Source organism: Pseudorasbora parva, chromosome 13 (assembly GCF_024679245.1).
Source record: "Pseudorasbora parva isolate DD20220531a chromosome 13, ASM2467924v1, whole genome shotgun sequence".
Classification (NCBI taxonomy): domain Eukaryota; kingdom Metazoa; phylum Chordata; class Actinopteri; order Cypriniformes; family Gobionidae; genus Pseudorasbora; species Pseudorasbora parva.
In genome coordinates, this window is record NC_090184.1 from 33,776,089 (window position 1) to 33,791,565 (window position 15,477).

The window sequence follows — 15,477 nt, forward strand, 5'->3', positions numbered from 1 at the left end:
GACAGATAGACACAGACACTCTCAAATGCCGCCCTCAGGCCTTCTTCAGGTCCACACTTCAGTGACTGTCAGGTTTTAGTCTGCTTTTAAGTTTGTATCTCGGCTTCTCTTTTTTGTCTTTGTCCCGTCTTCTCAACTCCCGATACGTTCAGGAGGGGTTCGCCCTGCAGGCCGTCAAACCAAGCACCGAGAGAGAGAGAGAATGATCTGAGTGAAGTGACCCAAAAGGGTGTCCAGTCACTGTCAGAGTGCTGGGTTGTGCTTTAGAGGGCCCCGCTGGAAGATAGACTAAAGAACAGCTACAAGGATATTATCTCAGTCTATGGTCTCGGCCCTATTTTGATAGCTCCGCCCCACACATACGTAACCCAGGTAACGACTATGCCAGAATCTGTGTAACTAATCCAGGTCGAGTATTCATTGAAAAAAATCACCCCTTCCATCACAAAAACACAAACCATTCTCACGAACAGCTCAATAGTACACAAGCACAACAGTCCAGCTAATGACATATTACAATTATATGACCAGATAATGGTTATATAGATCATGAAAAGAAGAAAGAAACATATATTAGGAGTATAGTATCTTACTTGTGGGACACTTTTTGTGAGCTGACGCTTGAAACGGACAGTGAGGAGATTTAGATGCTCCATACGGTGTGGAAATGAACGGGTCTTTATCATCGCTGAAGTGAGCGACAATACGATCGCAAATGAACAAACGAGTGAACATGACACCCGAGCATATTCAGCATATTAGTTCTCAGCTAGTGTCCGTCCTGTGTGACTCGTGTGTTTTGAATAATGACGTGGACTGAGCGCTCTCTTCTCACCATCATTATTAGACACGCCTCTTACCTGCTGATTGGCTAAAAGCTTGTTATTGTACTCGGTTATGTAAAACGGTTTTGAAATAACACTTACCCCACCTTTAATCCATTTATTATAGAGGTTTTGTGCCGCAAGTAGGGATGCTATATATTTATATTGCATGTTACTGTTATCGGTCAATATTGAGCATTTAATTGTTCATACCTTAAAATACATTATAATGTTGACTAATTAATTTGAATCCAGACTCAAGAGTCCTTACACTTTTCTATCTGGATCTCATTCTTCACTTTTTTTCTAGTATGCAATCCCCCTGTGTGAGAGATGGACTTTTCCTCTAGCCCAGATTAGGGAAGATCTCTCAGATTTGGTACCTTCATGTCAGAGGTCTAATCCATGAATAAACACAGGCACGTGGCAAGTGACTGCTTTCGAGGTCAAATAATCACACTCTGCAGCTGGAAATTCACCACGCCCAAGCAGACCGGCCTGCCGAATGAGGTCATACGTGATGCAATCCTTCATGTATGCAAACGGCGCCGGGCCATCAGCGCGTTCTTTCGCGTGAATGACTCTTTTATTTTCTCTCTGCAAGCAATCGACTCCCCTACTGCATTTATTCAAAAACACAATATTTCTACATTTTGGACTGCAAGAAAAGAGACTTTAGCACAAAGCTCTCTTAATGTGTGATTGGATAACTGTGTCAATCCCGCCAGACACAGTGCAACCCAGTTGGAAGCATCTTACCCAGAAGCCCCTGCTTCTGGGGCCAGATAGGGCACTAGGCCGGGACGCTGCAGTTTGTCAGTTGAGTTTCTCTCACATTCCCACGAGGAGCCCTGCTCGAAAATAGCTCTCGCAGGCTCTCGAAGTCCACCAGACAAAGTTGGCGCAGATTTATAGCCGGAGGCTTATACCGCTTGTCCAGTCGCTCTGCATTATTTTAGCATTTAAACGTCTGCGGCTTGTGTTAATAAGCGGGAAATGTGTGGGTGTTGCACACCGCAGGTTTTCTGGAGTAAATGAGTCTGTAGAAAAGGAAGGTCAGTGTATTTTAGGGATTATACTGCAGTCAGTAAGGAATCCAGCGGGAGTGAGGTCATTGCACAAACATTAGTGACAAAACTAAACAAATACTGCTTTGACGTGTATTTGCACCCGCGTGCTCACGTGGCAACATAAAAGCAGATGGTTCTGTCAGCTTATTAAGCATCTGAGCAATACAGGGACCTTTTCCTTCCGGCTTACACACATTACATGCAGTCTCACATAGTGTGAACGATCATACTAAATTTAATGTTTGCATTTTTAGCCCTCGGATATGTTCCCATTGCACCTGTCTCCTGCAATTATTCTAGCTATTTGCTCAGTTTATTCAAATTAAATAAGCTGAAACAACACTAATTTTTAGTTTTTTACTTAATTGCCTTTTGCACTCGTATTACTCGTATTGCAATTGTATTATGTTTAATGAAATTAAATGTGTAAAATGTTAAGTTAACCTAAACCAATTGTGTTGGGAACACATTAATAATTTCTTCTGCACTGATTGAATGGGGTAATGTATTTCTAGTTCCCAGCATGCTTTGCATAGGGATAAATAGGAGAGTAAATGTTGAAAAAAAAGAGTAAAAGACCTGTTGAAGTTTGGTGTTCAGTTATATTTAACATTTAAAAGAGTTTGTTATGTCGATTTTTGAGGTTACCATTGTTGTGAAGACCTCGTGGTTAGGCTGTGGGTGGTTACGTGAAATCAGTGTGTTCTCAATGAGCTGTAACTGTGCTAATGCCAGAGGACAAGTGTTTTAATTGGTCATTATGGCATGCTACAAAAGTTACACTTCACTTAGCATGTGAACAAGTTCCATGTTGCTTTTTAGTTTTTATAGAAAAATAAAGAGTTTGATTCAGTTCCCGTAGTCTACATATGTTCATCAGTTCTACCCCTCACAAACAATCTTGGAACATGTATGTGTGTGTACAGCAACTACTCGCAACCTAAGCACAAGACCACAATCATCTCTTCACCAGAAGTGTACCAAAAACATTTCATGGCAAAACTGGAACGACCCAATTTTTGTAGTAGTCTTGACTAATTTTAATTTAATTAATTTAAGTTCATACAATTTCAACAAAAAAAAAAAAACATTTTGAAATGACTTTTTATGGAAAAGCTTTCCTTAATTTAATAAAGTTCATTCAATGGTTTTATTTTTATTTTGTGAGTGTGTAGTTCACAGTTCTGTCTGAGGTGATAGACACCCTCTAGTGCTGCTCTCGTTTAATGTGGCTGACTCCTTGCATCGATCCTTCTATTACTGTTCTGTAGTTTTTCAAGGGCTGTAGGGCAACAGAACGCCTGACTAGGCGGCACAATGCGTGCTGAACCGAATGAAGGAATATGAATGTAACAAATCAGACTGATGATGAGTTCATTTTTCTTTATATATTGAGCAACACTCATCGTTTCTCTCTCGTTGGCTTTCTTTCTCTCTCTCTCTCTCTAGGCGTCTGATCCCATTCCTGCCAAGAAGTCCAAACACAATGACTTTCCAGCACAGTCGCCCTCAGGAGACAAAGACAAGCAACCCGATTGGCTACGATCCCTCTCTGCATCAGCCAATAAGGTTACAAAGCTTCTTTTTTTTCTGTCAGTGGATGCACGTGTTTAGTTGTATGAGAGTATGGTTCAGATAATTATATATTTATTTATGTGTATATGTTAATAATATACCAGCTTGTTTACGAAACTTGGCCATTCCTGAGAAGATTTTTGGAGTCAAGCAACTTTTTTCTTGCCACAGAGAATCAGATCATTCTGAAACAAGATCTCAACCCAAAATAACTGATGTTCTTTTGTAAAAAAAAGAAAAAAGAAAAAAAGAAAATCAATTCTCCTAAAATGAAGAGAGCCTGCAAATAGGCTTGCACAGTTCTCCGATTTCAAGAAGACACAGTGACCTCGGTGTGTACTTGTGCTGCTGGTCATCCTACAAGCTCGATTTATCCGTCTCTCACTTTCTCCCGTTAAATTTGAGAGATGTTCAGCAAGCATTTCTTAAATAATTTAATTTCTTAAATGCAATTTTCCATGCTAAAATTGCAGATGGTCTCTGTTCTCTGCAGTCATGTTGGAATGCAGTTCTCTACTGTGAAAGCTTGTACTGTATGTAACACAACTATCGTCTATTAACTTCTCTGTGTCATGCTGCAGGGGCTCAACTGCATCCAGCCCAGACAGAGACCGTCTGCCTTCAGGCCATGGTCTCCAAACATCTCTGTTGGTGATAAGGAGGGAGCCGGCAGACCTGCTGGCATGTTACGTGACAGGTAAAATATAGCAAATATACAAAAGATATAGCAAAATATTGTAACAGTAACCTTAAAAAGGGTGTGTATATGCTGATTGGTGTAAAACAAATGCATGATAAGGATCTTCTGTACAGAGGAGAATGGTGCAAGCTTGTTGATGGTTGTTTGCGTAGATGTATGTGGTTTTAACTTCACCATCATAACTAGGGTTTGGGTGAGTCACCGGTCCAGATGTCGATCAGTTTCTCTGAAACCACTCACAACAGTCGTTGTTCTCTCCCCACCCTTCGTTTGTGGGTTGCAGAGATGCTTTTTTTTTCCTGTCAACCTGCCATTTGGTTTAGATTATTCACTTCTGCCCATACTTTTTAAGATGATATTAGGTAACGCCATTACACAAGCAGCAGCCTGCAGTGCATCATTTGTGAACTGTTACTAAAAATGAGCATCTCTGCATTCGTAGTCTGCTCACTCACTCCAAATCCTCTTCCGCAGCTTCTACAACTACAAGAGCCTGGAGAGCGCTGTTGCTCCCAACGTAGCTCTGACGCCCCTCCAGAAGGGAGGACAGGCCTCTCCTTCAGCCCCCAGCAGCTCACACCCACAAGGGGCAGAAAGCGAAGGCGCCAGTCACGGGAGGAAGAGGAGGCTGACGGGTGAGACCCACCCCAGCCCACAACCCTGCCCCTCGGCCACAGCCAGCAAGCCCCTGCTACCCTCTCAGGAGGAGCGAGAGTCGGACGTGGAGGTGGAAGTGGAGAGCCGTGAGGAATGTGAGTACAGTGTCGTGCCCTTTCACCGTTGCTCCACCTCAATAAAGGAATGTTCCAGGTTCAAAGCGAGTTAAGATTTATTGACAGCTTCTGTGGTGTAACAACACCACACACACACACACACGTGACATATGGGGACATTCGTAATGGTTTTTATACTGTACAAACCATATTTTCTATCCCCTTACACTGCCCCTACCCCTAAACCTACCCATCACAGGAAGCATTCTGCATTTTTACTTTCTCAAAAAAACTCATCCTGTATGATTTATAAGCATTTTGAAAAGTGGGGACATGGCCAATGTCCTCATATTTCACCCCCTCTTGTAATACCTATGTCATACCCATGTCATTATACACATTTGTGTGCTCATAAGTCACAAAAACATACACACACACACACACATTATTATATATATATATATATATATATATATATATATATATATATATATATATATATATATATAATGTATAAAACCTTATATTTTATAAATACTTATAAAACCTCACATTATTTATATATATATATATATATATATATATATATATATATATATATATATATATATATATATATATATATATATATATATATAAAACCTTTGATTAAATGTAACAATTAATACTTTTATTCAACAAGAAAGCACAGTAAAGACTTTTGCATTATTATTACATTATTTACATTTTTACATTACATCCAAAAATGTCTATATCAACTACATTCTATACTTTTGAAATTTCTATTCATCAAAGAATCCTGAAAAAGTTTGAAAACATTGAAAACAATCTTCACAAAAAAAATTAAGCAGCACAATTGTTCTCAATATTGAAAGCATTTATTGTTAAAATATATCTTAGGCATCAAATCAGCATTTTTACAACAATACTGTTTTTATATCAATAACAATATATAATTTATAGATTAAATGCAATATGTAATGTCAGAGAATGTCATTGTGACTTGTCCTTTTGGTTTATAAAAACAATACAATCACAATAGAAGTCGATATGGGAAAATACACACTTTAGAAAGTATAGCCACAGCTCATAAAATTATACATGTGAGAGATTAGTGTGACAAAATCACTTACAAACCTCGTCTGAGAAAACTTGAACACATTTACTTACTGTCACTCAAGAACGTTAGCCGATAAACCCAATAACCTTCACACAGTATGCACAAGGATATCAGAAAGTTGCTATTTTTCAGAGATTCATCCACCTTTAACAGTTAATCCACCACTAAAAAGTAGATTTAGACAACTTTACAAAGACACACTAAATAACATATTTTGTGCGGAGGAATTTACTTAAGTGCTTTGACAAAAATGTGCTATTCTGCTTTTAAACCCTCTGAAATGCCTTGCTTAAGTTTTTACAAACTGAGACCCTAGTCAAAATAATTTTCTTTCAAAAGAATGAAAGAATGTCACATTGAGTGTGTTAAAACTGTGCTGTGAAACAAAAGTGCTCATTTCAATACATTGAGATTTCGACCACACTTCATTTGCACACAGTTCATTTTCAGTCAACCTTGAGCGCTCTGGAGAGAGGTGGATTAGAACGGTAAAAGCTCTTGTGTGAATGCGGCAGAAAATCAATGAGGGTTTTTCTGTTCCTCATCCTTTATGGCTCATTTTAAAGCATGTCTTGTGTATTTGACAGGTGCTTGAAAAAACATTTCTATTGCTGCCGACATCGGAATTAATGAAACCCGCGTAGTCTGATCCGCCACTCAAAACTTCTTCTCTGTTTTTTTTTTTCCCCTAGTCACCTCATCACTTTCCTCACTCTCCTCCCCATCGTTTACATCCTCGAGCTCGGCTAAAGACTTGAGCTCTCCCTCCGGCCCCGGAGCCATCTTACCAGCAGTTCTGACGCCAGCCAGCGGGCCCCCTGAAAGCCCCCTAGTGTCTGGAGTGGAGGGGCACGCCATGACGCACCTGGAGTCAGAGCTGGAGACGCTAAGGCAGGCATTGGACAACGGCCTGGACTCAAAAGAGTCAAAGGAGAAGTTTTTACACGAGATAGTGAAGATGAGGGTAAAACAGGAAGAGAAGCTCGGATCCGCCTTACAGGCCAAACGGAGCCTGCAGCAGGTACAAACACACACAGACATTATTCATGTAAAACAAGGCAAATATTATTATTATTATTTTATTTTTTTAGCATTTATAAATATATTCTTGTGTAAATTGTACAATTTCATAAATATTCACCATATTAATTTTAGATGTAATTATTTCATATAATATCATGTATAATTATAATTTACTTTGATGTCTGCAATGGGATCAATATATTATTATTATTATTATTATTATTATTATTATTATTATTATAATTAAACAACTACTTTGATGTCTGCAACAATTCAACAACAATCTGCAACAATTCCATTTACTTATATGACCATAAGTAAATGGCAGATATCATTAAAGGGTTAGTTCCAAAAATGAAATTTATGTAATTAATGACTCACCCTTATGTCATTCTACACCCGTAAGACCTCCGTTCATCTTCAGACACAGTTATTGTGTCTGAAGTTATTGTGTCTATTGTGTCTGTATATATTTAGTCCAACAGCGTATCTAAGTGTATTCACACTTTACTGTCGATGTCCAGAAAAGTAATAAAAACATCATCAAAGTAGTCCATATGTGACATCAGTTGGTTAATTAGAATCTCTTGAAGCATCGAAAATACATTTTGGTCGAAAAATAACAAAATCTACGACTTTATTCAGCATTTTCTTCTCTTCCCCGTTTGTTTTCAAACCTAAAATAAAGATTAAAACGGTTATGAATCAGCGTATTGATTCATGATTCAGATCGCCAATGTCACTTGATTTGGCAGTGTGACACACGATCCGAATCATTAATCAATTCGCTGTTCATAACCGTTCTAATCTTTATTTGAGGATTGAAAACAAATACGGAAGAGAAGACTATGCTGAATAAAGTCGTAGTTTTTGTGATTTTTGGACCAAAATGTATTTTCGATGCTTCAATATAACTGATGTCGCATATGGATTACTTTGATGATGTTTTTATTCCTTTTCTGGACATGGACAGTATAGCGAACTAATCCTTTAATGCAACTTTTCAAGGTATTACAACTGAAACTCACAGCACTGAATTGTTCTAGCAGTAGTCAAACATTTTTATTTCACTCATATATATAGTCCATGATCAACCAGACAAATAAGGGCCCTATTTTAACTATCTGAGCAGAGGTTCTGAAGCGCATGGCACAGGTCCAAATCCGCTTTGGTAGTTTAACCATGGAAAAAGTGGCCTGCACGCTATGAGCATGGTCCAGTGTTTTGGGCATAACATGCAATAAACCAATCAGATTCTCATCTCTTTAAAAGCCAGTTGCGCTTGTACAATGGCAGATTCGCTATTTACATTCCGCTTTGCTAGCGGAAAGACTGAAAGTTTCATTACTAATGCGCACATTACTAATGCGCCCTTTAAATAACACAAAATACTGTGCTATTGGCTTTAGGCCAGATTTTTGTTGGTCCATGGTCCAGTCATTTTCCGTTGCCTCAAAATAGCAACGCGCCAACAAAATGTCTAAACACACATCGTTTTCAAACCAGCATGGCAAAGAGCGAACAGATTTAAACAACGTGGTGCTGGACGTTAAAAAAGAAAAGAAAAAAAATTACTGCGTCGGGCTGATACTAGCAAAAAACACTTGCCTGTGCCTGGTTTCACAATGCAATGGGTGTATGATAGAGCCCTAAAACTGAAAATGCTGTTACTCTTTTTCAACTGTGTAGTGCAACTTGAGGAATTTAGACCAACTTAGTGTTCAAGTTTTGTTAAAACACACCAGTTTTTATTAAAACAAGACATGTAAACCCTAGTGTGTAAAAGACCATTTTGTAAAACCATCTTATGTAGATTTTTGCATTAAAATCTGTGGGAAAATTGACCTAATCATGGATTTATGATTTATACAGACATCCATTATGCTCATGTTTCATAAATACGCTCGTCATATTTATTATATATACATATCATCGCATTCAATAAAAGAGTGAATAATCATCATTGTATTCCGATGCCTTCCACAGGAGCTGGAGTTTCTCCGTGTTGCTAAGAAGGAGAAGCTCCGAGAGGCGACAGAGGCGAAGAGGAACCTGCGCAAGGAGATCGAGCGCCTGCGTGCCGAAAGTGAGAGGAAGATGAGAGAGGCCAACGAGTCACGTATACGGCTGAAGAGAGAGCTGGAGCAGGCCAGACAGCTACGAGTGTGCGACAAGGGCTGTGAGGCAGGCCGTCTGCGAGCCAAGTACTCTGCACAGGTTAGTTCAATCACATCTCTCACACTGTTTCTAAAACTAACGTTTAAAAATCTGGACTAGTAACCGAAAGGTGTGATTCATTACAATAATGCCTTTGAGCAAAACATTAAACCACAGATTCTTCCACAGTGACTGTCCCTGTCCTATAAATGTACTGGAAGTGGCTTTGGATAAACAAGTGTCTGTTTAATGAAGAGTTATCTAAAGTATGCTTAGATTGATGCAACATGACACCCCACCCACACACACATTCGAATGAACTCTCAGACGGGGTGTGGCCCTGCAAGTCTGATGAGATACGTTTCATTTCTCAGAAGGAAACCGGGTAACTTCCTGTCAGGGATGTGTGCTTCAGACTAAACAAGAGAGAGACATCACTGAGATGCTTGTCTGCCGTTGTTTGTGTATTTGTATGTCGTTGTGCATGCAGCCTTTTTGAAAAAGTGGTCAGCGACACTGCAGTCTACTAGCAAAATGAAGCTACACTGATGCTATTTACATCTACTAAAACAATATCGATATCAGCTGATATAATTCATTGTTGCAATCAGAACAGCAACTGTCTGATGCAAAAACAACGAGGTAAAAAAAAAAGGGAAAAAGTAAAAAAAAAAAAATTAATGTTGCTGAAGGTTTAGCAGAAGTACTAATTTCTAAAACTAAAATTACACACATAAATTAATATATATATATATATATATATATATATATATATATATATATATATATATATATATATATATATATATATATATATACAACTAATACAAATCACAAAAGCACAAAGTTACCAACACTAAAATAAAAAATATGAATAAATACTATAATACTATATAGAAATAATACTAAAATAACAGTGATTCACAAAAAATAATCTTTCCAACGAGAGCCATTTTTTTCATAAAAGCATTATATTTGTACAACATTTGTTAAAGGGTTAGTTCACCCAAAAATGAAAATTCTATCATTAATTACTCACCCTAATGTTGTTCCACACCCGTAAGACCGCCGTTCATCTTCGGAACACAAATGAAGATATTTTTGTTGAAATCCGATGGCTCAGAAAGGCCTCCATTGACACCAATGTCATTTTTTCTCTCAAGAACCATAAAAGGCACTAAAGACGTCATTAGAAAGCCCATCTCACTACAGTGGTTCTACAATCATTTTATGAACCGACGAGAATAGTTTTTGTGCACAAAAAAACGAAATAATGACTTATATAGCGATAGGCCGATTTCAAAACAAGGTTTCAAACCGATATGAATCAGCGTGCGTATTGATTCGTGGCGATCCGAATCATGAATCGATACGCTGATTTATAACGTTCGAATCTTTGTTTTGAAATCGGCCCATCACTATATAAGTCGTTATTTCAATTTTTTTGTGCAAAAACTATTCTCCTCGGTTCATAAAATTATTGTAGAGCCACTGTAGTGAGACTTTTTTAAAGACGTCTTTAGTGGCTTTTATGGGTCTTGAGAGAAGAAATGACATTGCTGTCAATGAGGCCTTAATGAGCCATCGGATTTCAACAAAAATATCTTCATTTGTCTTACGGGTGTAGAACGTAATAAATGAGAGAACTTTCATTTTTGGGTGAACTAACTCTTTAATCGTCTAATACGCTGTGACTAAAGTGCTGAAGCATTTTGTCACTTTACATGATTTGTTAGCAAAAGATTTTATTATCTTTTCTCATCTTTATATGCTGTTTTTTTTTTCAGATTGAGGATCTGCAAGTAAAGTTGCAGCACGCCGAGGCAGACCGAGAGCAGCTGAGAGCCGATCTGATGCAGGAGCGGGAGGCACGGGAACACCTGGAGAGAATGGTCAAGGAGCTACAGGAACAGCTGTGGCCCAAAAGCCCCAGCAAGAACGGCACAGACGCACCACCCCCTCCCGCCAAAGACTCCAACAACTAATCCTCTCTCTATCTCTTGACTCCGCCCAATCCACATCAACACCGCCCTGATTGACAGCACCAACCGCCCAATCATGTCAACTAGCATGCGGGTTAGCCCCGCCCATCATGCCTCTTAGCCAGCGCAAAACTGGAAGTATCCTGAACGTTTTTTGAGACACATTCTAGAAAACGATTTACTTTGAGAGCACTGAAAATGCACCTCGCCTCCAACCAGACATACAAATAAAGAAGAAAAAAATGCAAAAGTCCATTTAGAAAGGAAGAAGCCAATAGCACAAAAGCTAACTGTGCCTGAAACTGAATACATTTTGAAATGAAGACTTTTCTATGACAAACAAATTGGTGATACAATGAAAAATTTTACACAGCGATTTTTATGATGACCTGAACAGCATGCTGTCCACCCCACATTGTTATCGAAGAGACACGGACTCATCATCCCATCCTGAAATCCTTGCTCCTCACTCGTTAAGAGGAAGTATGGTGAAAATCACTTCATAAGCTATTTAAGAGATTTGTTAGTGAGCGTGTGAGATAAAAGCTTCAGTGAGCCTCAAATTTACCCCTCTTTTACATGTACATACATGTCGTACTGGTTAAAAAAAGCCATGGAGACAAATGGTTACACACACTTGTATCTTTAACAATGTTAAAGAGATACTGGTCAGGAGAGCGTTGAAGGGCTTTGGAGAGCTAGAGGTGAAGAAGTTCAGCCCTGTTGAAAGGGAGAGATACTTGTATTCAAGTAAGTGTTATGATCAAGCCATGAGCACTTTCTTTTAATGGCAAACACAAGCTGTCGTGTGATACGCCACAAGTGCAGGTCAAAACCTGTCGGCGGATCTTAAGATCACGGTGGAATTGGAGGTTTGTGGCTCTTGCTCTCCGTGACGGTTTGGGTTTTCTTCTCGTCACACACGCGTACAGCTTCTCCGTGGGCTGAGGTGCTTACAACTGGCACGGCTCACGATTGTGGGCGGCCATTTTTTTTAGGAATAAACTAAAAGCATAAAAAAATTAAATAATACGGCTTCTAGGGCAGGAGGTGTCATGTGATCAAGAACCACAAGTTGTTCTTTTTAAGTAAATTATAATATGTAAATATGAAAATGTTTCTTTTTTTTTTCTTTTTGCTTTGTTTTTTGTTTCGTTTTTTATCTTTACAATAATGAATCGCACTTTGTCATTACAAAATACTGTCTAAATGCATTACGCTCCCACACTCTCCCACACATTTATCTCAGAGAGTTTTTAGTATTCCTAAGTATAAAATTGAAATAAGCATTTTTGTTAATTATATGCCATTCTAATACATGCAATGTAATCATGTGTTTAAGACAAACTATTGTAAATAAAACCGCAAGAATTAAAAGAAAAAAGGTTCTACATGCTTGCTTGCCGAAACGTGGATGGCGCACACAGCCGTCTCCTCGATCTGACTTTGATTCAACATTTATCATAGTTATCGATATATGATTATAATCGTTGCTAAAGTGTTATTGTTACTGTCCTGGATTCCTACAGGTTTGAGACATTTCCAAATCAAATTTAAAGCCGTTCAGAACCGATAGGACACACAAACAGTCTAGCATTGGTGAAAGGGAGTCTAAATATCAATGCAGGTGCTCCTCTCAGCTGTGAGCAAGAGCGTATTACTGTGTACAAACGAGATGAGGATGGATGAATGAACGTAATAAATGCATCTTTAAAATCTCACACACTTAGCTGAGATAGATTTTGTTGAAAATACATATATTTTATAAGTGATTTATATACATTGGGTACAATGCAATCAGAATGTATGTTACGTTTTGGCTCTTTTCATTTTGTCGTTGATGTTGTTGTTGTTGTTATAACGGATGTTTTTTTCAGATTGTGTGAATATTTTATTGCTTATGTTCCTTCTTTCAAAATAGCAAGCTTATGTAATTTCTTTCATATGCATGGAATTTAAAAGAAAAAGTCTGCCGTTCATATATTCATTATTGGGCATTAAAACCGTATATGTAATTTTTGATTATGTTATGCAATATAAAGAAATTTTAATTTTGTTTTTAACTACAAAGGAAAACAAAACCCTCTTAACAATAAATTTCAGCTCTTAACAATCTTAAACGCAACATTAACGGCATTACTCTTGGGCTAAATACAAACCTTATGCGCATATGCAATGCTGGAGACCCTCAAGTGCCTGTATATGGGCCCTTGGGGTTCCAGAAGAGGAACAATTATTGAGCTAGTTTCCATGGTGACCGACTGTATCAGACAGCAGACAGATGATGAAAGCGGGCCGTCCCATTTGCACTGACATTTGGGGGAGCTCTGTAGTGCAGTTTTTTTTTGCACTCTTTTGCTCACCCCATTTTGCCAGAATGAACTTGACTATCAATGCTTAAGAGCAGCCGCAGCTTATTTGATAGGTTTTAATGCCAGTTTGTCAGTATTCCTTTGATGTTTTTTCTTCTTCCAAAACCTATGAATAATTAAATAAAAGAAAAATGCATAGCATAATTTAATGCTCGAATTGCCACTGGTAAAGAAATAAAATCTTATACTAAGATAGCTTTTAAATGTACGTCAGAATAAATAAACTCTTTTCTTTCTCTGTTTTTAAGGAATAAAAAATATATTTAAGAGGTTACTTTTGCTATAGATGTAAAAAGAGCCTTTGAAATGTTATGATATGCCCTGACCTGTACATTGCAGGCTATGGCGAAGAACCTAAACGGGGGTCTAAAGGAAGCTCAGCGTCTTAACGGTAGCAAGAGGCTGTGCATTTTTACAGACCAAAAAATGGAATGAATTTAAAAAAACGTAAAAAAAATAATTTCAGATGAGGTTGTTTTGTAGTTGTTTTTACACGCAAATTCTTATGTGTAGTTTACTTTGTTCACGGTTTTCTATGAAAAAGGGAGAAATTGATCACAGAGGCTCCTTTGCTCCCAATATAATATAAAAAATGTGGATTTTTTTCTAAAAGAGCCATTTTTGCTAACAAAAAAGCTTAAATACAGCAATAACGACATACCATCGCTGATAAATGAGCAGGATTAGCCAGTCTGACGATAAAAGTACAAATTCACCAATGTATATAGCTGGTTTCATTTTACAAAAACTGTATCATAAATGTATATTGTGTTACTTTTTTTCTTTTTCAGAATGAGAAAAAAAAACCTACATAATAGTTGTTATATTTTACGTTGTGTTTTTAAAAACAGAAAGAAAGAAAATGTTTTAAAAACAATTATTTCAAAGGTTGTATTCCCAATGCAAGCATATTCAGTCTGCTTTTTTTCCCTTTTTGTGCTACAAAGAATGATAGCAATGTTCAGTAGAATGCCTTTCTTTTTTTCGGTTATTAATGTTTTGTTACGTTCAACTAAATATCAAATACATCAGTTCTGGTTGAATCACACATTCAGTTTCTTGTTTTAACAATCTGTTTTCTTTATTTCCCCATGCCGATATCATATTAGCCCTTCACTGCTGCTATAACAATATACTATAAACTTTGCAACTCTTGAAATTATTTTTATGTAAGAGATTGATGTATGCTTTCTTCTTCTACTGATGCCACTTATTCACCCGGATCTGGCCATTTTCTCCCTCTTAGACCTCCCCTCTCCCTTCACAAGGACTATAATGTAAGATAGAGAGAGCTCTATGAGATTAGAGTTGAAAGTAGTTCGGCTTATATACTGCAGTGTCAGGATGTACAGTGTATAGACCCATAATCAAAAATAAAGTTGTTTGTCCAGAAGTTTTTTGTTCTGTTTGTTATTTCAGTCACGGTTGAACAGCATCTTTCTTTCGGTTTCTTTGAAATAACAAATACCTTTTTTACACTTAGCAGTAGACGTACCTTAAATTTATATTAGCTATAAATTCAGGGTCAAGATTCTTTCTGTGGCATAAAGGGCCTTGTTGTGCTGAAATCGTCCAGCATTTGCTCTTAATCTCAGAGAAGGAACGCACACACAAAAAAATGTGTGAAGGCCTTATTCCTCTCTTCCAGTTATGAAATGTATAGATCGCAAAGGACCTTGAAATCATGTGCAGTTGAATGGTTTCAGACATTTGCTTTGTTAACACCCTCTAATTAATATCATTAACACTTACATAAAAAAAGAGCACCAATCAACATTCTGGTCTGTTTAGGCTCTGACATGGTGCTACGCAAAAAAAGTTTTTATAAATATGAACATTGCCGTGGATTTTAGATTACGCACATTCTGAGTTAAAATCTGTGTGTATGCAAGTTGTTAAAATGAGGCCCATATTGTTTTGATTCTGTAAAGAAAATCTGTT

The 15,477-nt window shown here is 37.7% G+C and overlaps 1 protein-coding gene across 1 annotated transcript in view; it reads left to right on the forward strand.

Moving 5' to 3' along the window:
- The window catches only part of skia (v-ski avian sarcoma viral oncogene homolog a), a 74,909-nt gene extending 59,980 nt beyond the window's left edge, over positions 1 to 14,929 (forward strand). The window contains exons 2-7 of the mRNA XM_067414077.1: positions 3,344 to 3,463; positions 4,051 to 4,166; positions 4,644 to 4,921; positions 6,695 to 7,023; positions 9,012 to 9,242; positions 10,970 to 14,929. Coding sequence (XP_067270178.1) covers positions 3,344 to 3,463; positions 4,051 to 4,166; positions 4,644 to 4,921; positions 6,695 to 7,023; positions 9,012 to 9,242; positions 10,970 to 11,167 — 1,272 coding nt within the window. The 3' untranslated portion in view covers positions 11,168 to 14,929. The remainder of the gene's footprint in view (positions 1 to 3,343; positions 3,464 to 4,050; positions 4,167 to 4,643; positions 4,922 to 6,694; positions 7,024 to 9,011; positions 9,243 to 10,969) is intronic.
- The last annotated feature ends 548 nt before the right edge of the window (positions 14,930 to 15,477 follow it).